This window comes from Cydia amplana, chromosome 5 (genome assembly GCF_948474715.1).
Source record: "Cydia amplana chromosome 5, ilCydAmpl1.1, whole genome shotgun sequence".
Lineage (NCBI taxonomy): Eukaryota > Metazoa > Arthropoda > Insecta > Lepidoptera > Tortricidae > Cydia > Cydia amplana.
Genome location: NC_086073.1, coordinates 20,031,485 through 20,058,818, shown reverse-complemented (window position 1 = coordinate 20,058,818; position 27,334 = coordinate 20,031,485). Strand labels below are relative to the sequence as shown.

The 27,334-nt window shown below is 37.5% G+C and overlaps 1 protein-coding gene across 1 annotated transcript in view; it reads left to right on the top strand.

Moving 5' to 3' along the window:
- Positions 1-26,978, top strand: part of LOC134648363 (uncharacterized) — a 96,345-nt gene extending 69,367 nt beyond the window's left edge. Inside the window, exons 2-6 of the mRNA XM_063502884.1 lie at positions 1,978-2,201; positions 15,537-15,681; positions 22,102-22,224; positions 25,961-26,095; positions 26,772-26,978. Coding sequence (XP_063358954.1) covers positions 1,978-2,201; positions 15,537-15,681; positions 22,102-22,224; positions 25,961-26,095; positions 26,772-26,905 — 761 coding nt within the window. The 3' untranslated portion in view covers positions 26,906-26,978. The remainder of the gene's footprint in view (positions 1-1,977; positions 2,202-15,536; positions 15,682-22,101; positions 22,225-25,960; positions 26,096-26,771) is intronic.
- The last annotated feature ends 356 nt before the right edge of the window (positions 26,979-27,334 follow it).

Sequence of the window (27,334 nt, the reverse complement as noted above, 5' to 3'; positions counted from 1 at the left end):
TTAATTAACTAAATTATTAACAATGTCAAATAATATAAAATAAAAAATATAAAAAAACAACAATGTCAATATGGCTAAGCTAAGCACGGATATCTCATAATGATCGTCAAATTAAAATAAAATAAAATGAAAAATAGGTCAATATAAAACTAAAATGATAAACAGGTCAATAGAAAAATAAATTACATTCAATTTGGATTATTACATAGTGATAGTCGATAAAAATGGAACCGTGCTGAGCCCGCTGATTCGTCGGAAATATTATTATAGCAATTTTATGTTAAAATTATATTACTATAGAACGCAGGCAACGATTTATAACAGAAATAAATGAAATGAAAGCCGTTAACCCATTATTTGACAATGTACTGGTAACCATGGTAACGCCAAGTATAACCGGTTAACCCTGGGTTAATGGGAAAGTGCAAGTGGCGCTCAACTTTCTAAGGTTTTGGTTGAAACCTGCCCTTGAAAATATAGTGATCCATGTGAACCGTGTCACAGTATATGCCCTTAATTAAAATGCTTAAAAATTCAATATAAAAACTACAATTTTGCATTAAACCATATCAAATTATTACAGCAGAATACGCACCCGGGTGGGTAATGTGACATGGCAGTCTTGCATTATTTATACGAGCGTTTGAATTAAATAGAGCAGTCGAGGTTACCGCGACAGGGATTGTCCTGGCATATTGGATACATAATTTACCGTATTCAATTGTGTTTGCTTAGTTGTGTAAGATATTGTCTTGTGCTATTGTTATTTTGTTGCTTGGTAAAAAAGCGGCCAAGTGCGAGTCGGACTCGCCCATGAAGGGTTCCGTATTTAGGCGATTTATGACGTATTAAAAAAAACTACTTGCTAGATCTCGTTCAAACCAATTTTCGGTGGAAGTTTACATGGTAATGTACATCATATATTTTTTTTAGTTTTATCATTCTCTTATTTTAGAAGTTAGGGGGGGGGGGGACACACATTTTACCACTTTGGAAGTGTCTCTCGCGCAAACTATTCAGTTTAGAAAAAAATGATATTAGGAACCTCAATATCATTTTTGAAGACCTATCCATAGATACCCCACACGTATGGGTTTGATGAAAAAAAAAATTTTGTGTTTCAGTTCGAAGTATGGGGAACCCCAAAAATTAATTGTTTTTTTTTCTATTTTTGTGTGAAAATCTTAATGCGGTTCACAGAATACATCTACTTACCAAGTTTCAACAGTATAGTTCTTATAGTTTCGGAGAAAAGTGGCTGTGACATACGGACGGACAGACAGACGGACAGACAGACATGACGAATCTATAAGGGTTCCGTTTTTTGCCATTTGGCTACGGAACCCTAAAAATAGCATGCAATTAAATTTCTACTATGTAATTCTTACGTCATAAATTTGTCGACATGGACTTAGAGTAAGTTTTACTTGTCCTCGCAATTTTTAAACGTACAAGAATAATAAATATTTCAAAATTATCAAACGAGCGCATCGAACAATCACACAGACACTCCCGGCGAACAGTAACTTTCGGCTAAGTCTACACACGTGATGTATTTTTTCACTAGACTTATATCGAACTGGATATAAACCGTGATTACCTTTTGTATTGTATCCCGGTCGATATAAGTCTAGTGAAACTAACCGTGAATGATTCAAAACTGTTGATGTATTTTTGTTACTATTCGGTAAATACTAGTTTTGAAAAACAATGGCTTAAAGGGGGTGGAACACAAGATTTTGTCCACCTTTTAGGGCCATATACCAGTCCGTGCGGTGTCTGCATGAGCGACGTACGTATACAAATACGAGAGTCCTTGTCCTAGAACTATCTTCCCTGCAATACATTTTATACGCCGATCTTCTCCACATTGACCATATGAAGAAGCTCAATAACTCCCAATTCTAACTTTTTTTTTTTTTTTTTTTTTTTTAATCCAAAACTCTTAAATACTAACTCTATTTTCCTTCATTCCAGATTACATGGACTCCTTATGCAAGGACCATTTCTTGCAACGGCAATACCGCAAGCTGGACGGCGGGGTGCTCTGGTCGCGGAACGAGCGTAACCTGGACTGCACGGTGACGTTCCAGACACACAGCATCCTGCAGCGGTTCATCCTGCACTTCGACCTGCTGCAGCTCGACTGCAACGACCACCTGTACGTTTATGATGGGGCGCATGACACGGCGCCGCCGAAGGTTAGCGAGTTTTTGGAATTTCGCCTTTTTATTTCTTTCAGCATTCTCTATCTATGTAATCTGGGTGTGTTTCCATTTGTCCCTGTCACACGTAACCGTAGCCATACATGAGGCGGGGACAAATGGGAATAATGGTCTATTCCCATAAAGACTTTGGGCATTTGGGATCGTCCAGAAATCATGTGATCATATTTGGCCTATTTTTGACATGATTTGGCATGAGGTATGTAGGTACCTAGTTTTTACGAAAACGAGTGCCATATGAACTTTCAACCCAAAGAGGAAAATAGGGTTTATATGGGACCATCAGACAAGTCAACAGAGAATAAATAATTTTGGATTTTTGGACTATGTATTTGTATTAGTCCAGTATGAAGTTTTTTAGACTATTCATCCTTTCTAGTATAAATTTGTTCTTTGCTTAGAAGATTGGCATGAGAAACGGAACCAATAGTTGAAAAGACCTTCATTTCACAGCTTCGAAGCTGAGCTATTGATAGAATGCATTCAATAGTTCCGCGGCTGCAACCTATCCATTCACTGCACAAACACAGAGCAAAGAATACCATAAGGCCTGAGATACACTTGTAAGTTTTAGGCTCACTTGCACCATTCCACTAACCCGGGGTTAAGCAGATAAACCTGGCGTTGCCATGGTTACCAGTACAATTTGACGTTAGTCAGTCCGGGTTAGTAGAATGGTGCAAGTGGCCTTACTTACGTAAGATGACAGTGACAGTGATAAAGCTATTTGTTATAATGAGATAACGATATTCATCTCTCATTCTGCAGTATAGCTGTGTCCCTACCTTCGAACGTAAAACTAACAAGTGTATCTTGGGACTAAGAGAAAAGTGAACGATCGCACAAGACCGCTTCTCCATACATACGTAGTCCCAATTGTTCTGGATATTAATACTATAGAAAATATTTCTACACAATTAGATGTATATTGTCTGTCTGTTAATCACCATGTACCTACCTACCTTAAATACTAACTAATATTGATATTGAAATTGAAACTGATTGTATTACTGCAAGAAATGTTAAAATTAAGGTTAATTTCAGCTTCAGGTGCCAGAAGTTTTTGAAAAAATTTAGGGTTTTTTTTAGATCACAACGTGGTTGCCGAAAATGTAATTCAATTCAATTAATTTATTAAATTCAGACAATACATTATCCATAAAATTGTTAGTAAACAGTAGGTAATAAGCTATCCTGAGGCCTTTCTCTAGTAACGTTCGAAACCGGATTTCTTGACTTTCGATTGATAGGAAATAGTTATTTGTACAACAAGAGATCAAAGTTTGATATTTCTTCGAGTGGGTCTTTCCGCGTAACTCGGACATGACAACGAAAAAATAAACTATTGAATTTAGAATGTGTTTGAATGTAGAATAATCAAATGAGGGTAGCAGAACAAATTTTATAACCTTAAGTCAATAATAAGTCAACGGTTGTCATAATTTCCGACATTGTAAGTGCTGCTTGCGGAATCAACTACGAACGTAAAATAAGTGATTATAAATATTACGACTTTAATTGATTTTTACGCAAAGAAGAGGTAAGTAACCTTTATTTATCTGTTGTCTATTAAATTATTCACGCGTTACTTTGATTACAATTATCATAAGTTGAAAGAAAAATATGTAAGAGGTGAATGAAAATTGCATGTCGTTGAGTAACGTGAGTAACGTAAAAAACAATATTTTTCATTTACTGTACTGAAGTTTTGGACAAACGAACTTATATTGAACTATGTGTATGATTGGGCTTAGATGGTGTCATTCTCGCGGTTTATTTCTCCGCATAAGTGTTATTTTATAGAAATACATGACTTGAGATACTTGTAACGTGAGTCACAGTGAATCGCGTTGTTGCAACTGTAAAGCGAGTAACTAAATATTTGAATGTATTTTGTAGCTACAATGCCTCTATCAGCGGCAGAAAGGGCAAAAAGAAGAAGACAGAAGCTGAAAGACGACGGAAAGTACGAAGAGTATAAGAAAAAACATAGGCTTGCCGCCAAAAAATCAGGCAAAAGAAGAAGTTGCTAGATAACATGACTCAAAAAAAGAAAAACCAATTTATAAAGGATGAAAGAGAAAAAACCAGAAAAAGAGTTGAAAAACATATAGATCAAAGAAAAAAGCTGAATAAGCAAGAGCCTTAGATAGTTCAATTGCATCCTCATCTTCGATGTTAATTAATCGCCAAGCTTTGGGTAGAGCTAAATAACGTATCAGAAAAGTTCTAATTCTAATAATAATAAGTAATAAATATGCTATTTGTTTGCTAGAAATGATAAAAAATATCAAAATATTCTAGGTAGTCGCAAGTAACGTGATTCACGAAATCGCTGTAACGTGAGTTCGTAAGGTTTTATATTTTATTTAAATAAGGGTGTATCTTTGATTTTATTTGGTTAACTATTAAAGAAGCTTGCATATTTATGTCATTGTTTTGTTATTTTGTTAAAACTAATTCATTCAATAATCAAAGGGAAATCAATAAACACAAAAGGCGTAAAACTCCGTGTCCATTTCTTGTAACGTGAGTCATGGAGTTATTTTCCACTTTTCTCCAATTTTTATAATTTGATGGAGAAAAAGTACTTCGATAAATGATTCGCAGTAATGTACTCTGTGATATTATTATCAAGTTTTCGACGTAGAAAGCTCTTGATCTCAAATATACGACAAGATTGTTAGGAATAGTGACTACAAAGTAACGTGAGTCACCGTGGATTTACCCGAGTGCTTATTTTGAGTCCCGTGCAAGCAAAAGATTCTATACTCGCTACGCTCGTGAATCTAATTTAGAATCTTGAGCGTAGTAAGGGACTCAAAAGCGCACGAGGTGTAAATAACTTTGATCTCGTGTAGTTCACGTGATTCTGTGTAGTTCACAAAACTTTTCACCTCAGCAGTGAGAACATATTAGAGAACCCGAAAAATGTATTCCTTCTTCATCACTTACCTATTCACTCATGTTTTCTTAAGATATACCAACAATTAAGTTTTAAGCTGCTGGGGTAGCTCGAACAAGGGTACTTTGCTACTTAAAAGCAGTGAGCAAAATCGCATTTTGCTCATTTTCTCTCACTCAGTGAGCAAAATGCGATTGCTGAGGTGAAAAAAGTTATAACATTAAAAAAAAAACAAAAAAAAATATAATATTTAAAACCTTCGCGTTTTGAACACATATTAACTCACATACGGTATAACACACACGCACGCATACGCATACGGTACGGTACGGTATATTAACGTCGGTATATAAAGGTAATTGAATAAGTTTCGCGTTAGACCCGTCTATAAATGTGAGTTAAAAAAAAAAAATCTAAAAAATCCTCAATTACTTTTTTATTAAAACTTACAGAAACTTTAAAATCACAAAACATCTGCGAGCCCGGGCACGCAGAGCCATCTCGTTCGCGCTAACGCTCAGTGAGATTTTGAAAAGAATCTGAACCCACGGGGCCTTAAAGAGAGAGAGGGTGGTAGTCTATAGGGAATAATCGATCGGAAGTGTTCGGAGATAATCGGAAGTAGCCGCGTAATTGCCGAGACTCCTTGGAATCCCGCCAAATTAGGGCGTGAAGAAATCGCAGGTACGCCGTAATGAAGGGGGTATTAATGGTGACCAATAGAACTTAACAAAATGTGATATAATATATCTTATACATGTATGTACCTTTCAACGAGCAATTCTTGTATATATATTTATTAATATTTATATTTCGGGGATCGCGGAAACGAGTTGTATGGATTAGATAATGTCTGCGAGCGTTAGGTACTACAAATACTTTGATTAAATTAAAAAATTCACCGTTCTAAGAACGAGTTCTACCTGAATCGGTGAATTTTTCGGTAGCATTTGATATTTTGAATTTACCTATACCTATCTGATAGACCGACAGTCATTGAAAAGCCATTAGAGTGTGTCGTATATTCACTTATACATATTTTTGTTGCTTGGCAGTATTCACTACCAACAAGATGTACGTTACTAGTATCAGAGAAAAAAATCTTCGTCGAGTGAAGAAGATACCTACTAAAGTGTCCGACCGAAATTTCGGTTTCGGCATAAATCACGTTTTGAATTTTATTACAAGATTATTTTACAAGAAACGTCCCAGATTAAAAGTAAGCATTATAAAATAGATCAAAACAAGAATAAACTTCACCTTAATTTCCTCCTTTTTAAAAGCTAGCGATTTTCCAAGAAACATTTTCAATCTTGAAACAATCTCCTGGCCACGCCATCAATAACTCGGGAACTGTGCGTTTAATTAAAAAAGTAAGGATAGTTTATGGACAGCAACTTTTTAATTTGCCAAGATGACCGGGAGTTTACTGCAGTATTAAGTTGTCAAGGCGCGTAATTATTTCTATAGGTAGGTAGAGGAGAGTTTGCGGTATTACAAAGTTTGAGGAGACACTGAAATAATGAAATAATATAGGTTCAAGGAGATCGTTTCGCGGTAAGAAAGTGCGACTTTCAATCCGGAGGTTGCAGGTTCAATGGTTCACTCCCCAGCTTATACCAATGAGTTTTTCGGATCTTATGTTCGATATATAGCTGATATTTACTGGTCACTTTTCGGTGAAGGAAAACATCGTGAAGAAACCGGACTAATCCCAATAAGACCTAGTTTCCCCTCTGACTTGGAAGGCCAGATGGCAACTGTTTTCGTAAAAACTAGTGCGTAATAGGCAAGATTCCTAAGATGAATTGCGAAGCGGACCCATGGCTCCCATGAGCTGTCACGTGGCAAAAAGTCAACACACTGTATCTAATTTATACCAAAACTTGCACCCAGACTTAAAACCTAGGGAGCCATCTGGTCAAACAAAACAAACTCCCAAACAGCAATAAGAGCTTTAATTCCACCCGAAACTTAGCTTTGTTAATTCAATAAGCAGCCGGCAGGTGTCTTACTTTAGAAATCAACAACTAAATAAAACTTTCGAATTTTAAATTCAAATTTGGATTCCAAACAAAGGATTGTCTTTGATTTGTTTTTACGATTCTATTTAAATAATGGAAGGGACTTCTTTCATACCCAAATGTCCCGTAGATGCGGATGATGGGTTTGGATTAGGTAGAATATCTTGATTTTCGGTACCGTTCGGATTCCCACAACACCAGCATTCATAGTAGTCATAGGTACTTCTGCAGTATTGCAGCACGTTATTACTGCAGTAGGCCTAGCACATGATTGGCGCGACAGTATCTCGCCCGTCCCCGTCCTTTTCTAACTATATTAATAAAAGAGGGACGTGTTGGCAGTAGTATTGTAGCGCAATTAAAGGCGACTGCATTACTGCCGCAAATGTCAAAATCGATGTTGCTGTCCGGATTGACATTTAAGGCAGCAACAATGCAGGTGTAGTGTAACGGTTCAACGGTACCTTTAAGGTGAAATTTTTGCATAAAATGTATTTCACGTAGCTTCAGTTAATCGTTCGAATATACTGGTAAAGCACCTACTCCATTATTCTTTGCCTTTATGGAAAGGGATGGGCAAGTATCTTGGATAGAAGAAAAAAAGTAGGTATATTATCCTGTAAGGATTTAATTTTATTAATATCGTTTCGTAAAATGGTCACCATTCCGATTATTGACGTATTTATAAATAAATGGAGCTTAAAATTCATAGAAATATTGTCAAATATGATCGTGATAGTACACTACTTAACATCATTTGTAAGATCGCCTGCAATAGATTTTCGAATAATATTGCTGGCCTAGGCTCGCAAAGTTATTTTGATTGCTGGCTGACACTGACTGATCCTTCTATACACTATCATCATAGTCAGTAACAATTATAGGCACATCTCGTAACAAATATTTATGTTATTTCATTCTCAACCCTATGCCATTGAAATAGGTTTCAAACTTGAACTCACTAGCAAATATGGCACAACTATACGATCTAATACAAAATGCGCCGCGAACTGCATGATTAAAAATATGAAATTGCCTTTGTCTGAGTATCATGATTATTTCTAGATGGCTTGGGGCATAGCGGGGTTTTAAAATTAGTTTAAAATAAAATACAGTGGGTAATAGTATTTTATACAATAGTGATATAATGGAGAGCTTTTCAGTCGAGTACCGCGTTTAGGCAACGAAACTTGCTGAGTTGCCTAAGTAAGGTACGAGATTGAAAAGCTTGATTATATTACTATTGTATACAATACTTTTTCTACGAGTCAACAAAAAAAATACTTAAAACAAGTAGAAGAATCATATATGTAGGTAAAAAAACTAAAAGTATACAGCTAAGATGTGCGAGCAGCCGCGATACCTTCATACTCGTACGCGACCCGGCCCCCGCGCCCCGCGCCCCCGGCCGGTTGGTCAACGACACCTCGTAACTCATGAGGCCCTGGTACTTGCTCCGTCCTTTCGATTGGTCAATTTCATTATAGTTGACTAAACTGTATCGAAATGAATAAGTATTATAGTTGAGTTGGGGTCCCATAGTGAAAAAAGTATGCGATTTCACTTTGGTATACGAAGTCTCAATTCAAGCATTGCAGTCGACGAGTAGAAAAAAGTTGTAGTCGTAGACTCGACGAACATTTTATGAATGGACAAAACACAAGTTCAATAAATTGATGTTCACGTAGTATCTGCTATAAGGAGGAGGTACAAATAATACAAGGTGTTACACCAGCCACTGAATTCCTGAAGCAAGGTCATACTGAGCAACTTTTACTATGGGACCAACTCCGAAATCTATTCTTATTACATTTTTTTGATATAATTACATCAAATTATATGAAAATATTTTCAATAATGTCAATATGCGGAGAGGAAAAATGAGGACTATATTTACGTTTGTATGGAAAGGTGATTTCTTGCGGTCGTACAGAGGGGCTATATTTCTCTGTCACTTTTGTCACGAAATTTGCGAAATTCGGTTTTTGCGGTAGTCCCTCAGTTTCGGCGTAAGTAAGATCTCAACAGTAACGGAAGTCTGAGAAGTCTTAAACCTAGTTCGTGCTAAGACATTGTACTTGCAAACTACGTGAACTAACTTGCGACCAACTTGAGAGCAATTAAAACATGTGACTAAAACAATATTTCACGAAACTTCCTCTAGTTTCGTCCGATTCAGTCAGATTAAAACATTGAAACTATTTTACAGTTGGTTTTGAGTTTGAGATAAAGGAATAGTTAAGATTTAACCGATTTTTTTTATCTAATATAAAATTAAGCTTACAATAAATTTAAAAGTGGAAAAAATACTGTCTTGGGTGAGACTTGAACTCACGACCTCTGGATCGATACTCCAGCGCTCTGCCATATAAGCCGCCAAGACCTCATCCATAGCCAGCGAATCTTTCCACCATATTATGGTTCTAGGGGACCCTAGCGACATCTACCGTAAGAGCGTTTTGAATTTATTCTAAGCATTGATTTTTTTATATCAATCAACAAAATCTATCCACGCAAATGAAGTTAAGAAGGAGCTAGTTAGAAATAATTCCTCAAAGGAAACTGGGCAGAAGCTACTCGTACACAGAAATAATTCCTCACAGGAAACTCTTTGACACAAACATTCTACTACTTAAACGCATATCAAGTATGCAGTGCCCTGTGGTCACACCATTCCCGATACAAATTCCAACAACTTGACATAAAGGCATAGTTACCTGAGTGTGGGCAAAGTTGCAAACTATCAACTAGTAGCTAACTTTGCCTGGCAATGTTGGAAATGTGGCAAGTTTAATGTGAACTGTCTATTCGATGACTTGTAGTGACGGAATGTTTCGTGAATATGTTTCTGAGATAGAATCTCGTAGTGTTGTTTATATAATTTATTTGAAGTAAATAAATTATATAGTTTGACCCTGGACTTCCTTATTTCAAACATACAAGTAGATAGAGAGAATCATACTATCTTTGCCTTACGCTACTAGGACCCAAAAGAAAGGGATGAGTATAGTTTACTTTGTTCTTATTTATTTATTTTCTCTCTTATTTATGTACCTAATATCAAAAAAAATTGTTCGTGCGATATGTGGTTATAAATTAAGTTTTTGGCATAAATCTCAACTTACCAAAATCTTTTTCGGATTAAAAATCCCATCGGTATTATAAGTCGATGGCTATTAGGTATGTTAACACGAAAATACTCTCTATGATCATTGACATTCCCCACGTGAAAGTAATACCCTTGTAGGCGACGGAACCTACCAACCTTTGTGCTGCGCGCGTGCTGGCAGCCTGACTGATACGGATGCCACGGCCAGCGCGCGTCTTTTGTTTATATGTATAGTTTTTTCTCTGTCAATGAGCGACAAATGTTTCTTTTGCACATCTGTTGTAATTTTATGTGTAAATAGCTCGTTATTTGTATGTATATTGTGTTTTTCCGTGTCATTGTGTATATAGATTGTATTATATACTGTACAGCCAAGTTTTACGTGTTTTTCATTCACCATCGGCGGCCCGACAGCGTACAAGTGGTCCTTCGATGTGTCGTTCTTGAACGCGTGTAACATTTTGGCCGCCGCCTCTACACTGACCAACGAGAACCATTCTGACCACAACTGCATTAATACGGCCAGGGTGCGACAGTCGCCGGCTAGCGCCGACTCGCACGCCGACACTGATGGGTCGCGTTTAAGCACGTTCAGCGCGCCGGGTGCCGTCTCTATGAACTACAACAAGGAACAGTTTGGCCACGAATGTTATTACACGGCCAGACTGTACCAGTCGCCGGCTGCTACGCCTCTGCACATTGACAACGAATCTGTGTCCGAGTTATCGCTCGGCAACCACGAGCTCACCGACTACGCTGAGCTTTGCAGCCACGCGGACAGCGTGGGGATTCGCTACACCTTTAATACTTATGAACAAATGTGTGACACTACAGTGACTAATGTAAATATGTTAAGTGTAAATAATGAAACTTCAAGTGTACATAATAAGACATGTAGCGTCAGCGAACTGAATTTTCTTGTGCCAAATGTACTTGAACTAAATTGTGGCGAAAACTCTCTTGTCGGACAGCTCGCGCACAAATGTAATCCGTCAGTGCACTCAGAAGGACGTTTGGCTACATCTTGTGAACATTCGGCTGCTCATACGCTTCGGGACTGGTGTAAGCACAGCGTGATGAGCGCTTCGCAGGGCCGTGAGGACCTAACCATGTCGTACTCGACACTACTCGAGTTGACCGCACTTGAATACTGTCCACAGAAGAAGCGGGTTCCACCAGACAGACCTCCTTGTGACACATGCGGTGCTATGTTGAGGATTACCCAGTGAAAAGTATACGACTTGGTAACGCACACCGTTCGGCGATATTTCTCTTTGGTCTTGAGTGCTGTACCAGCACTAGGGTGGGGAATGTAGGCGACGGAACCTACCAACCTTTGTGCTGCGCGCGTGCTGGCAGCCTGACTGATACGGATGCCACGGCCAGCGCGCGTCTTTTGTTTATATGTATAGTTTTTTCTCTGTCAATGAGCGACAAATGTTTCTTTTGCACATCTGTTGTAATTTTATGTGTAAATAGCTCGTTATTTGTATGTATATTGTGTTTTTCCGTGTCATTGTGTATATAGATTGTATTATATACTGTACAGCCAAGTTTTACGTGTTTTTCATTCACCATCGGCGGCCCGACAGCGTACAACCCTTTTCGAGGGATTTCTAATAAAGTGGTTTCTTATTCGCTGAAAACTATTTGATTTGAATCAAGTGAGAAAATTCAGAATGCCTTTTTTGGTTGAATATCTGGAGTTCGATTCTAATTTAATAATTAGTTAGGGTTTTGATATGACCTTTACGATCGTCTTAGTGATTGGCGCGCATATCACGCACGTCCTTCACCTCATTTTGCGACAATCGGCGTGAGCGATCTTCAAGGTTGTATCATATTTATCATCAATCTCATAACAATCAGCATCGGGGTCCTGTTCAACTTTTTATGTGTCTCTATCTAGTACTCTAGTAGTCAAGATTACATCTTATGCGTCATGTTTAAATACTATTTTATGACTTCTTACGTTTGTTTTACTTATTTTATAAAAAGTATGGACATATATTTACCACCTAGGTCAGAAAATAATTGGCGGCTTATAATTTTATTGGTCTGCTGACTAGGTACTTAGATATTAATGATAACCTTTAATGAACTATCCACCAAAGAATAATAATATTGGCTATGACTGTTTAAGTAAACTTCATCATAAAATGTCTTATCTTACGAGACAGAAAACGAAATAAAGGGCCTAAACATTGAAAATTATAGTGATACTAGCAATTGCAGACTTGAATTTCTATAGGTACTTTCTACTATACCGTTTATACCAAACCAGTGAGATTTTTGAAGTCAGTATTCCTGCATTCCCCAAATATGTAGTAAGTTACTACAAAAGGCTTTTCACTTATTAAGCTCTTCTATAATTAAAATAGGAACACCCGATGTATAAATCAAATAAGTAGTGAGTTACTATAGGTGAACCAGGATCTATTGAGGGTGCGCCATGTTGCGGAATTTCACTGGAACTAATTTTTTCATACTACACTGAATTGTCACCCTATATATGAGAATAACAGCGCCCTCTTGACAATTATCATATATTACTGGTCAAGCTATACGTAATCCCCGTCGCATAAGATCTTTTGTTGTAAACGGAAAAACATCCAACTTATAAATCGAAAGACATTTTAATATTGGCGGCCATTTTGTTAAAGTGCGCATAAAGGCAGCTGACGCTGGCAAGATGGCGCTTCGAATGAAATCTAGGTCTAACTAGGACATGTTTTAAGAACTAGGTTATATCGGAAGTACATTTCATTATTATCTTTGGCCTTATTTGTTGGCGCTGAATGAAATCAGCTTAGGCCAAGAATGTTTGTCTGAATTTTAAATGATTATTTATAATATTTAGACTAGATTATGGCATAATGACTTAGATTTAAAGCGCCTATGCTCAGCTTGAACGTTGGTAACCTCATGAAATTTTTAAACAAAAGATAGCAGGTTCGAATCCAGCCTCCTACTAGTGAATATTTTAGAACTTATGCATGTTAGAGTGATGTTAGGTATGTTGGATACAATGTTGATTTTTTTTTGATAAATTTACCATTCACTTTTCGCCGAAGAAAAACATTTTGAGAAAACGGGACTAATTCCCATAAAGCCTTGATTCCGTTCTGAGTAACCAAGTGAGATGGCAGTCACTTTCGTAAAAACTAGTGCTGGTACCAATCATTGGGATTAAGTTGCCAAAGCGGACCTCTGACTTTACTAGAAGTTGCTAAGATGAGAAGAAAAACACGTAGGTTCTAAAATGCATTAATATTAAAAAGTACACCCTCATTTTTAGTTATTTTACCATTTTTACAAAAACATATACATTAAAAAACACGAATCTTACTTTCAGTGTACTCCCAAAGGAAGCCATCTGAGAAGGTGCCAAGTTTGGCACTGGGCTGTGGACATTCAAACTAATTTATTGGTACAAAATGCATTAATGGCGCCCAACGTGGGAGCGGAACTTTCTTAATGGTATTAATAAAGTATGCTCAAGTTAAATACTTCTTAGTATAAAAATACATTAACATATAATTTTACTAGCGACCTGCCCCGGCTCCGCACGGGTTAACAAATTATACACAAACATTCCTCTTGAATCACTCTATCTATTAAAAAAACCGGATCAAAATCCGTTGCGTAGTTTTAAAGATCTAAGCATACATAGGGACAGACAGACAGCGGGAAGCGACTTTGTTTTATACTATGTAGTGATTATGATCTATTTAAATATAATAAAACACGTTTTTGAGCTAAAATTTGTGTGACATTTGTTTTGTTTCACAACAGACAACAGAGCTTTAGCAAGAGCCACTCGCGTTGGGGGCTATTCATAAATTACGTCATTTTAAATTGGGGGGGGGGGGGGGCATGGAGGAAACGAGGTCATTCAAAGCATGATTTTTGGATGAATTTAGGGGGGGGGGGGGGTCAAAAATAGTAACATCTTGTGTCTTGAGCGTTTAAGGCGAGGTACGCCCAGGCTGTCGGGACACAGCGGGGTAAGCAAATTCCGCTCTATAGCACTACAGATGCTTGAACTATCTCAGAAGATGAAACTATAAATCTAAATCAAATTATAACTTGAACTAGATGTCATATTACTTACGAAATAAAATATGACCAACCTCTCCAGTGTCTGAGGCTGGATTTAAACCGACGTTTTCAGCTTACGCGGCGTGGCTATCATAACATTTGAGTCACGGTGTCGCGTAACTCGTCGTAAGGCTACCCTAAATTAAGTTGTGATGCACAAACACGTCGCTGATGTATCGCCATCGCCTAAACCATCACGTCGCCGCGATCTCTCCCAATATGACAGCGATATAATATGGCCATCGCTCAGTAAGCCGTCGATGGAAGAAATATGGCTACCGCCTGGACCTAACTACTTCTACAAAAAGACCTAACTTCATTCAAAACTCTTGTCCTTTGCGACCTTTTCTTACTAAACTGTCCATCCAATCCGTGGTATAAAGGCGTATGTAAGCTACCTAACGGCGGGGCTTCGGCCATTTTGAGATGGAAGTTGGTTTTAAAATGGAAGATTTTCAGTACTTATTCTTCGGTACGTGGTGGATTGGGGAGAATGGTGTAGATTTATACGCCTTTGGTCTGATCGCTGTTGATACATTATGTTAGAATTGTTAGAAAATATGGTATTTGTGTTAATGACTGCCTTAAAATTATGTTGAAATAAAGAAAATAATAAAATGAAACACGATTATACTATGATATGGTAGAGTATATGGGTGGTTCTAGAAAGCGTAAAATTGTAGTTGATTTACGTACTTAAATCTAAATCTACGAAATTAATTTCAAAATAATGAACAAAAAAGTATCAGTGCTTGATACTGCCAATTAATCGTAATTGCAATTAATCTCATGATCTCATCATCATCTTCATCACGTTGTCCCGCCATTTTGCTACGGCTCATGGGAGCCTGGGGTTAGATAAAAATAAATAAATATTATAGGGACATTCTTACACAAAAATTTACTAAGTTGCACAAAATATTTTAATAATATTTTTAAAAATGGTTAGTAAAGACTACAGATTTTCTTGTACAGAACCTTCTCTAGTTTGGATTCACAAAATGTATCATGTCAGCCGGGTCATTCATAATTAATCGATTGACCTCATTATGACATCTGTCGTTCTCATGTCTAAGGGTCGTGGGCCAATGTCCCTTAATTATTATAATTATCAATAACTCCTACTTTATGAGTATTAATAATAATAATTAAACATACCACCTTTTTTACAGGCGGACCTATCATGCCGCAACACGAAGCAGCAAGTATCAGTGCTGTTCACTAGAAGCAACTTCGTGACGCTAAAGTACGTCACGGACAACTGGGGCACCGACGCCAATGGGTTCAAGCTTGTCATCACGGCAGTTAAGGACCCTAGTAAGTGTTGAATTCAATTTTCATACCGATGCCAAAGGAATGAGTGTAGGCGCTGTTCTATATCAGCAAATCTGTGACGCTATAGTACGTCACAGACAACTGGGGCACCGACGCCAATGGGTTCAAGCTTGTCATCACGGCAGTTAAGGACCCCAGTAAGTGTTGAATTCAATTTTCATACCGCTGCTGAAGGAATTAATGTAGGCGCTGTTCTATCTCAGTGACTGTAACCTAAAGTACGTCACAGACAACTGGGGCACCGACAGTTAAGGACCCTAGTAAGTGTTGAATTCAACTTTCATACCGATGCCAAAGGAATTAATGTAGGCGCTGTTCCATCTCAGTGACTGTGACGTAAAGTACGTCACAGACAACTGGGGCACCGACGCTAATGGGTTCAAGCTTGTCATCACGTCAGTTAAGGAAGGAAGTGTTGAATTCTGTTTTCATACCAATGCCAAAGGAACGATTCTATCGTACCGAGGCGAGGGAAGCTAATGAGAGAAGGGGCTCTCAGGGAGTTAGGGGATCTCTCTGGCGGTCTAGCATGAGTTGCGTTTTTTCGCGCGTCTCCAGCAACATCAAGTATGGAGTCGCGCGCAAGAACGCAACTCATGCTAGACCATCTGGTCTCTGATAGATGTATGGATCAATAATGGAGACTAGAATCAGACGTCTAGAACTGACTTAAACTGTAGACGATTTCAAATGGTTTACAAATAAAAGCACCTGACTTTCTATTTTACATACATATTGTACAGTTACGTAAAAATCTTCTTCAAACGCCCATTGTATTTTAGGTCTCGAAGTTCTTAAAATGTGACCTTCATTTGTAACCCTTGTCCCCTTTCTTTGTCATAACGAACCTCTAACACCTTTTCATGCCTTAATGGGGTATAAGGAGAGGCGAAAAAAAGGTTTTCAATTCAGTTTAAATTGTTATTACAGCAGTAATGAGCTCGCTGCGTCACAGAGGGATGATAAACAGTATTATGTCTTGGTATTTCTATAAGCGTTATTGTACACTTGTGCAGTCAAGTGTAAAAATATAGGTGCACACATCATACTCAAAAATATATCCCATAACTCCCATAGTTCTCATGTCAGCGAATTAAGAACTATGGGACATATTATAGAGTAAGTTATATGCACCCATATTTTTAATATTGACTGTACAGATACGTATAGAGCTTTTAATTTTTTTTCATCGTGCCAATATATTAAGGTTTCTTATCTTTCAAGGTTTTCTGTTGGAGTCTGTCCTTTCAAACTCTAGTTTTTGTGTAATTAGTACAAATTTTCCTTTAATTAAAACGTGTAAAAATTCAGAATAAAAAAACTACAATTTTGCGTTAGGAACTTATTCAAATAGCGCAAATCGGTAACAAACCATGAAGTTAATTACGGAGTTCTTTAATAACTAAGTCTATTTTAAGGTTGACTCGCAATAAGGCCAAGTAGGCCAACGCGTTTAACTTAGAACCAATTGAGAAGTTTTCAATTGCATGAAAATTGCCTTTCATTAAGAAAGCTCAGAATAGACTTCTTGTAAGCCGTAAGTATCATAACTTTTTAGTTACTAGTTTCTATGAGTTGCTTAAATTCGTAAATGGTATTTAGATCTTTATTGCCAATAGTTCAATAACAGCTCAAGATACTGATAAAGACTCATAAATTGCATTATAAAATGAAATAGATATCGTATACTAAAGACAATGTGACCTGCGGCTGTGGTTTCTTCTTCTTTAGTATATGACACTTTAAATTAAAGCGACTAGTTCCATATAACGTATTTTTGGATTTATATCGTTTTTACCTAATGGCACAGATTAATTAAACACATTATCAAGTACTTATATTGTTTCTATTTCATAGTCATTTGTTTAATGTCAAATTATACCTAAATAAATTGTAAAGTTTAGTTACTGCTATACTTTCTCTGTGGCATCCCTCACTGCCCTTGGTAAAACTTGATATATTTTCTTATATTTCACCCTCTTCAACCCTTTTCTTTTTTCTGTAGCATAAACGAGTTATACTGATATTGTTTTTACGGTTTGCGAATTGCAATGTTTTTCGGGAATGTGCCTGTTTAAGAACAATATGGGTGGGTAAGGAATTGTTACTTTTACAAATTCACAACATAGAGATAGAAAAAACCGGCGAAGTGCGAGTCGGACCCGCGCACGAAGGGTTCCGTACCATAACAAAAAAAACGGCAAAAAAAAAACACGTTTGTTGTATGGGATGGGCCCCACATATTTATTTTATTTTGTTTTTAGTATTTGTTATTATAGCGGCAACAGAAATACATCATCTGCTGTGAACATTTCAACTGTCTAGCTATCACGGTTCATGAGTCACAGCCTGGTGACAGACAGATGGACAGAAAGACGAACAAACATAACTTGTCAAGCATATGAACGGAACGCATTATACGTAATAGGAAGGAACACACTTTTTTAAACCACTGATTTGATAAAAATTTATAAAATAAAACTCGCTATCTCATAAGCTTTACAAATGGAGGTTTTACAATATGCATTTTCTCCCGGCACGGTAATGACGGATTTCCGGACGCAAACATCTATTGAGACAAAATTGGATTATACGCTCGACCGTGCGGAAAAAATCCAGGGGCCGATTCTGATTTAATATTCTGATATGAATTTCATCTTGTTTTGATACGACCTTGAATTAGCATGCGCCGCTCACAGACTATTAGACAGACGCCGCATTATGAAGTATTTACAAATTCGCTAATCGGATTCGAACCCGGGACCATCGGCTTCACAGGCAGGGTCACTAGTCACTACCCACTAGGCCAGACCAGACGTCTCAAAATACTTACTACTTACTTGGCTGGCGCGATGACCCAAAATAAGTCTTGGCCTCCAACACAAGAGCACGCCACTTTGCTCAGTCCAGAGCGGTATCACGCCAGCTAGCAACGATATTTAGGATGACCAACAGGTCGGCGTCCCGTTGGTCGACCCATGTAGGCCCTTTTGGCTGCCCGATCTTCACCCATCCAAATAAGATCTTCGTCTCAAAATAAGATTAACATTTTTTTTCAACAGAATTGGCCACCGGGTACTTATTGTTATAACTTACAAGGTGTGTTGGTTTGAAACTTTTGGGACGAATTGGAATACTTTTTGTTTGCGTTAATTGTAGAAAAGGGTAATGATCGGATATTTGGAAAGAGATTTGTATTGGATTTAACAAGGCCATGAACTTATAGTGAAACCCTTACGTTAACAATATTTTCATTTCTCATGCTCTCATTGTCTGCAGAAAATGATACGTTTATGCACTAGAGCATTTTACGTCCCAAGTACGATTTTTTTTACGATAAGTTATTGAAATCTGGGTTTAAATAGATGGGTTATACAATTTCCATTCTGATATTTAACTCCACATTCCATAAATAAAGATACTTTTGCCTAAATTGTTATTTGAAAGTACCCTCAAGAAATACTATAAAAAAATTATACTTAAGTAGTCATGTTTTTCCTCGTATTCGAAATGAAAAGTAGAGTGTTTAACTCGGGTGAAAGGCATCATTTTAGCCTCGGACTATTGGCAGAAATGAGTGCCTGCCATCCCTTGGTTAACAATCTACTATTATTTAAAGTCACGTAGTCACCAAGTCCATCAAAAATATCCACAAAGCAAAATGGCTCTTTCACTACACTTTAATACAAGCACCCAAAACTAAAGAGTTACTCACCCCGAACTTATTATGAACTTTCAGCCCCGTGAACTTACTTACTTCATACAAAAAGACGTATGTTGGCACAATTTTCAAGGCGCTTAAGACTTTTTAATAAAATATGGAGACAATTCTAAGGCTACCCAAGTATGCACAAAGCACAGCATCCATTTTTGCTATTCCTGTATTAACCAAAAATATTATGACCTTAGTATGAGTACCAACTATGCGAAAACAGGGATCTCACTTAAACTGGTTTCTTGTAGTAATACTTGGTATATGATAGCAGTTCTTACCTTAATGGGGTAACTTGTAGCAAACTTGGGGTTGTGAGAAAAAGTCGTAAGCACTGGTGTTTGTGAATAAGTTAGGATGTTTTGAAACTTTTGAATGGATGGTTCATTATCAGCTAGTTTATAAGGGTTCATGGTCTGAGGAGTATTGAATTTCACGCGCGTTTTACTTTAAGAAGTAAGTAGGTATGAGTATATGTATGTACTTATGTATGTAAACACTGACAGGTTACACTTAAAAGAAATATTATACAAATATTATAAAAATATTATACAATAATTAAAAGAAAGTATACAATGTACAAAGACGAACATATCCCTATAAGGGATCTCTTCCAGTCAACCTTTGAGTATAATGTATCAATCAAGTTTATTTTTGTATACATGTGATGTGTGTAGGTTCTGTGTTGTGTATGTAGTAGTAGTAGTAGTAGTAATCACTTTATTGTACACAACACAGGTTTACATAATGTTTACAGAAATAAAGGTACAAAGGCGAACTAGCGACGATCTATAATCATAATAATAATAAGGTACCTATAGTGAGAATTATTTACGTAGGTACAAATATAACTGGCCACATTATGCAATGCTTGTCCTGTGGGAGAGAATATACAATACAATACAATACAATACAAATACTCGTTATTGCACACATCAATAAAAGAAAACAATATACATAAATAAAACAGAAACACAAGCAGAGGTAAACAACAGGCGGCCTTATCACTAAAATCTAAAATGCGATCTCTTTCAGACAACCAATGTAGGTATGTATTATGAAGAGTGGCAGATATATTTATACCTACGCAATTTACATACTAACCTATAACGTAGAAGTAATGTTTCGTGTTAAGAAGCAAAACATCCTTTAAATTAAACCTGTACCGTGTATTCACGGCAACATTACCACGATTTTCATAGTTCATATTAACAATTTATTAATAAATCTCCCGAACAAAGCTTATTGTCTAACGTACGGCCAATTTGTTCCAAGCAAAGCTTAAGCTATACATATAACACACCATTGTATTACGAATATCACGATAACCATCTAAAAAAACCTTCACACAAATTTGAATTTTATTACAATATGAACAAAGTTGAAATTCCTTTTATTACTATACTTCCGAGCTTATAAAAGCGACGGATATAATAGTAAACAATGTATACATGGCCGCCTTTGCCGTGTAGGCGCTCAGACGTTCCATACGCACGCCGCAATGTACGAAGAACAATTGTGTTGTGTAGATCAAAAGATGTCTGGTGCTTAGAAATTATGAGCACTTGAGTTTTGAGGGCTGGTTTTAGGTTAAGGTAATGTTTTGAATAGCAATGAGGCTTAAGTGGTGGAATAGGCTTTGTAATCGTCTTTAGATATTACAAATTAATGTTAAACTAGAACATTGTTTTAAGTACCGACATGGAAAAGCCGTATGATAATGAAATTACATTTTTTACGATAAAGTAAGAATGAAAATAATCACCGCTTAGGGCTAGATTCGAACTCGTCTTTTTGAGATACTGATAACTGGACCACGACCAGGCGTGGCTCACTCCGCGATTTTCTCGCGTACATGCGGCCCACACCAATTTTGGTGTCTAGCCATAGCAGTTGCCGCGCACCGCGATGGAACGGACGCCTGCTTGCACTTGCGCCACCTAGCGGTCATAACTGTCGTAATAGACGCATTTTGTTAGAGAGTGAACCTTCTGTACCTAGTACTATTATTTATTCTGTGCCACAACTATACATATTATGTACTGAGCGTCCGAACAATAAAGAATATGATGGAATTATTCGCTGCTACTGAGGAAGCTTCGATAGCTCAGTTGATTGATCGGTGGGTGAAGAAAACGGTCAAATATAATTTTACCTTCTCTATGACGGCATTATAAAAAAAAGTAGAATAAGATGGAGTGAGGCAAGTATATATTAGGTAAGGTGTATTCGGGTAACTCCAGTACTTCAAAATTTCGGCTAATTCCGGAACTCCATTTCGATAATCGTCCATTTTTGGAATTACCTGAATACACCTTACCTATATTGAATAAGTGAAAACTTGAAAAGTAAGTGTCCTATTAGGCCGTCACAGAGAAAGCATAGGATAGACCATTACCCACAACAAAAAACGTAATGATTTTCCTTACAGAATGTTACTGTTGTTTTTTACACACAGTGGGTATCTAATTTAATCAATTAATCAATAAATATATGTATATTTATTTCAGATGAAATACGTCCATAGTTGTTACTTACAATAAGACCTACTTATCTATGTTAGTTTATCCTAATCCTAAAAACGTGCTAACTATCCCCATCATATTACATTGATCACAGCACAATCACCCACATCAAACTCCATTAACTGTCAGAAGATCTTATAGCTATTATTAAATATATTGTTCCAGAACACGGGTGCAAGGAGTTCAGGTGTGAACAGAGCAAGTTCTGCGTGAGCGCAGACTTGACATGCGACGGTGTGGACCATTGTGCTGATGGATCTGATGAAAACACCGCGGCACTATGCCCAGGTCAGTTAATAACAGGGTTTGTTACGATGTGAACAGGTTTAGTTCACGTGTGAACGACATTTGCTCACGAATGAACACGGATGTAAAGAATTCATATGTGAACAGAGCAAGTTTTGCATGACTGCTGACTTGAAATGCGACGGTTTGGACCATTGTGCCGATGGGTCTGATGAAAACACCGTTGTACTATGCCCAGATCAGTTAAGAACAGAAGCACTACCATGAGTTCCGTAAATGACAGTCGATAGTGAGAACGTTAAGGAAAATGTATGGAGTATTTGTACAGTGCCTCTACCGGTTACTTAAAGAACTAAAAATTTCAACTGGTACCATGAGTTCCTAACGTTTTTACGTAAGTTTTCTATCCATGCCTAACTTCACACCTAAAACGCTCTCTTTCTAACTATATAAAGAAAACTGAGCCAGAATTATACAAGTTAATTACTTTACGCCGTTTACGCGAATAAACGTGACAGATGTCATCGAAAAATACGTGAGTTTTCGACGTTACATTTCTGTCGACTTGTAAACACAACAAATAAACATATTTTTCACGATTATCTTTGCAATTTTCAACGTAGTATGTATTTATTTATAAGAGTTACGTGAACTCCAGGCAAAACTAATACGGAATAAATCAATTAGTAGCTCGAAAAAAGGCTGATTTGATACAAAGGTAATGAGTTATATTTACTCCTATTTCTACTGTTTAGTTAAGTACATTTGCAAAGATCACATTACTTACGAGCAGTTTTTGCTTTTAGGCATGAACCTATGATTGAAAACCACATTTCCATACAAACCCGGATGGCATCCAGCGGTACATGCGTGCAAGCAAATCGTTCATTGTTGTATGCATTGTAGAAGTGATTAGTTGGCAAGTGGCTAAATGCCGGGACAACAACTTGAGGAAGATGATGATGTCAAGGAGCGGTACATAGACATGTTGTGTTGTTGTTGCCGGGTGCACATACCACATAGTAACACAATATACATACTGCAAGACCTGTTGTTTATATGTACACAGAGAGAGTTCCTACGTATTTTTTATATTATTACCTATTATTTTATATCTTAAATAAAATGAAACATACAAATGTTCTGTGAGTTTATTTATTTTTCTTTACTACCTATATATTATTTCCCGATGTTCAAGTTCAGTTCGATGTTTCATGTGTGTGGTGATGATGTTTCATGTCTCGTCAGTTTGGCAACAGGAAATATAAAACTTAACATTTTTTGCTGGTAGTTCACAATCTGAAAATTAAAATAAGGTTTAACACATTCACTGCCCAAAAACCCGCTGAGTGGGTTCATTTTGTATTGGGAAGGGGCGCTTGGCACTGAAAGTGCTAAGATCGAGATCATTTAGGTACCATAAAATTTAGATCGCTGTTAAGGCCGTATAATGTTACTTACTTAGTACGCCGGCACGTACATCAACCTACACAAAGCGAGGCCAGGGCAAGACCTAACATATATACATACCTATTTTAATACAGATTTCTTCTCACGTGTGTACTATTTTCAACATAAGTACATAATAATCTTATTTATGTAGCCAAAAGTAGCCCGTATAATTTGCTTCATATTTTTTAACACACAAAGGTATAATTCTAACACGATTATTAATGGTGTTTACGTATTTATCATATATTATTTTGCATTTTTTTCTTGAACACAGCACTGTTTATACATTGTTTACTAACATTGATATGTTTAATATTTTCGTAACTATGGCAACGTCAAATCTTTAAAAATTGTAGAATGAATGTTGAATCTGTAAAAAGTGACAAAATAGCTCGCACAAATTCAAGAATGGCGGGTAGCGTGTCAAGCCAAGTTTAAAAGAGAACTGGCGACTCAGCGGCTATGTGTTATATTAACTAGAAATAATTGTTAAATAGAAATAAATGTTAGTTTCGAAATCAATTATGATGAATACTAATAATTTCTGTACAAAAAGTAATGATAATGCATCAATAACATAAAATAATTTGAAATGAAAGTCAAGTTCAATACTAGGTACTTATAAAAAATATGCGTCGTTGTTGACTTCGCCGGAAAACGAATTGAAATCTTTACCTATACGGGGTATTTTGCCAGTTACTGGCCCTAAACTAAAAATGAATTATATTCACGTATAAACAGAATTCATTTTAGTATTAGGTGGCCAACTGGCCAGTTATTGAAAGATGACCAGTTATTGAACCTATACTACATTGAATTCTGTTTATAGATGAATAGAATTCATCATTAGTTTAAGGTGGCCAGCTGGCCAGTCACTGGCGAATTACCCTCGGTGCAAGTTCTAGTTCGCTTGGGATGAAATTAAAGTTCAGGATTTGTCTTGTCTAGTTTTTATACCAACAAACTAAATTCTTAAAAAAGTAACATAGACAAATATAATATAGCGTGTACGTAAAAACTAGTCGAGTAAAATCCTGAACTTTAATTACATCACAAGCGAACTAGAACTTGGCACCCATATAGATATCAATTCTTTTTTCCGCAAAATCAACACCGAGGCATATTCTAAATATTGGACTTGGCTCTCATTTCACATTTATGTTTTTGATCACCCTATTAGAAACCATAGAAACAGCTAAAACATTTCACAGTTCGCAATATGCGGGCATGCTTCTCTTTTACTCTAATTAAGGAGTAATTAGACTGACAGAGAAAGATGCCCGCAATTTGCAAACTTCGATGTTTTCGGTAGGTTACTTTGATATTTAGTTCTTTAGGTGACTCCTAGGGGCGCTGTACAATCCTCCGATATAATTCTTGCACTGTTTTTTAGTATACTTAGAAAGGGACAGCATCGTTTCTAGTGGAGTGAAGTTAGGCACATTAGACCGAAAAGAAACGTAAAACGTGACATAAGGCACGTTTATTCACATAAAGTAAGTGAGAAATACTCAGGCAACTGATGGTAGAGGCTCAGGGTTTGTTACAAAGTGAAAAGGTTTTGTTCACGTGAGAACAGCATTTGTTCGCTCGTGAACGAAAAGAACGGTGTGAACACGGGTGCAAGGGGTTCAGATGTAAACACCGCTGCACAATGCCCAGATAATTGAATAAATAACGGGGTTTGTTACATGAACATTGTTGTTCACATGTGAACAACTTTTTTTCTTGTTCACTCGGGAAAAAAGGAAATGGTTTAAACACTTTTGTAAAGAGTTCAGACGTGAAAAAAGCATGTTCTTCGCGAGCGCAGACTTAACGTAATGATATGGATCATTGATCATGTGGTTCTGATGAAAAATTACACATCTGGAGTTTAAGGCGTTCATAAGCTCCAATATCAGCTTACCACCGACGTATTATAATAAAGGTTTCGCAAATTGAGAACCTACTTTTTTTTACTTTACGATTGCTTTTATTTAGAAAACATAATAACACTTAAGTAAATGAAAAACTTACAAATAAAAAATTTGGCCTAAGTCGTAGTTGCTCGGTAGGGTGCCCAAAAGGCTAGCAGCCTACTTTTTTCTTGAAGTTGTTTCAGAATTTTAATAATAAATATCAGGGGACCCGTTACACTGATATCAACCTAGCCCCAAACTAAGCAAAGCTTGTACTATGGGTGCTAGGCGACGATATACATACTTATATAGATAAATACATACTTATATACATAGAAAACACCCATGACTCAGAAACAAATATGTGTGTTCATCACATGTCCTTATCGGGATTCGAACCCAGGACTATTGCATACATTTTACAGAGATTGGCGGCAGCGGCGGACGCGGCGCGTGGGTGGTGGTGGCGGCTGCGAGCGGCGCTATGCTGCTGCTGGCAGGCGCTGCCGGCGCGTGCTGCGCGTGCAGAAGGCGTGCAGACCGGCGCACGCATCTACAGTGTAAGTACATCATTACCTAATGCCTTTCTTACTTAGGCCATGCGTCCAAGGACACTTATGTCACGATTGTCACGACATAGTATAAACCAAAGTCGCTACATAAATAAATCTTTAAAACTACGCAACGGATTTTCATGAGGTTTTTTATTGATAGAGTGATTCAAGAGGAAGGTTTATGTATAATTTGAATTTGTTAACCCGTGCGAAGCGGGGACGGGTCGCTAGTATAAAATACTTCTTTTTAATTAAAACTAACAGGTTTGGTACCAACATGCACTTTGCGGGTACACCCGTACATTGTGTACCTTCTGAGTACACTTATTTTGTTAAGTTAAATTTCAAGGGCCTCTACCAGCGATTTCTACCCGTACCTATGTGTTTATATTCCTTTTAGGTAGTTATTACCAGGGTAGTTATTGCTAAGGGACGGAGTTATGATACATATGTAGCTCCATCCTATAGCAATTCAGTTTAGGTCCTAAACAGAATCTCAAAAAGGACATCATGGTAAGGCCCCGGAAGCGAGGACTGGATTACATGATCTTAAATTAGCTTTTCCGTTACTTTGCGCGAGCTGAAAGTAAGGACTTGCGGGCTGAATCCGCGTAGCTTGGAGACTCTGCTGTACTCACATTAAATGTACCTATATATTAACAACGTCCTGTCTTATTTCCAGTACAACAACTGGCGTCTAACGGCGCCAAGCCCGGCTCACCGGCCACCGTGCTGCCGGGAAACTGGGCGCTCCCTGCGGGCCCGCGCGGGTACCTGGCGCGCCCGGGCCGCCTCCGGGCGCGGGCGCTGCGCTGAGCGCCCCGCACAAGGACGAGTGGTTCGTCTGAGGCGGCCCGGTCGGGCCCGCAGGGCGGGGGCGCCGTACCGGCCCCCTTAACTTAGTACACTCTGACTGGACGTGGAACTTTGCAGTTCGTGGAAAAATTACTCTGTTGGCATACACCTGGGGCCCGTTTCTCAAAATCTTGTAACTTGTATTACAAGCGGATGTCACTTTTTGAGTTTTTGTTAGAAAGGGACTTCTACTTGTATTACAAGTTACAAGCTTTTGAAAAATGGGCCTCTGATCTGAGCGATCCACAGTGGAACCTATTTTGTTTTTCGACGACAGCTTTTTATTGTCCTAAGAAAAATCTATGACATTTAGTGCGGATCTAGGGATTTTGTTCAGGACTATCCCACTCAAATTTTACGATTCTTTGTCAATACCATAAAAAAATATCA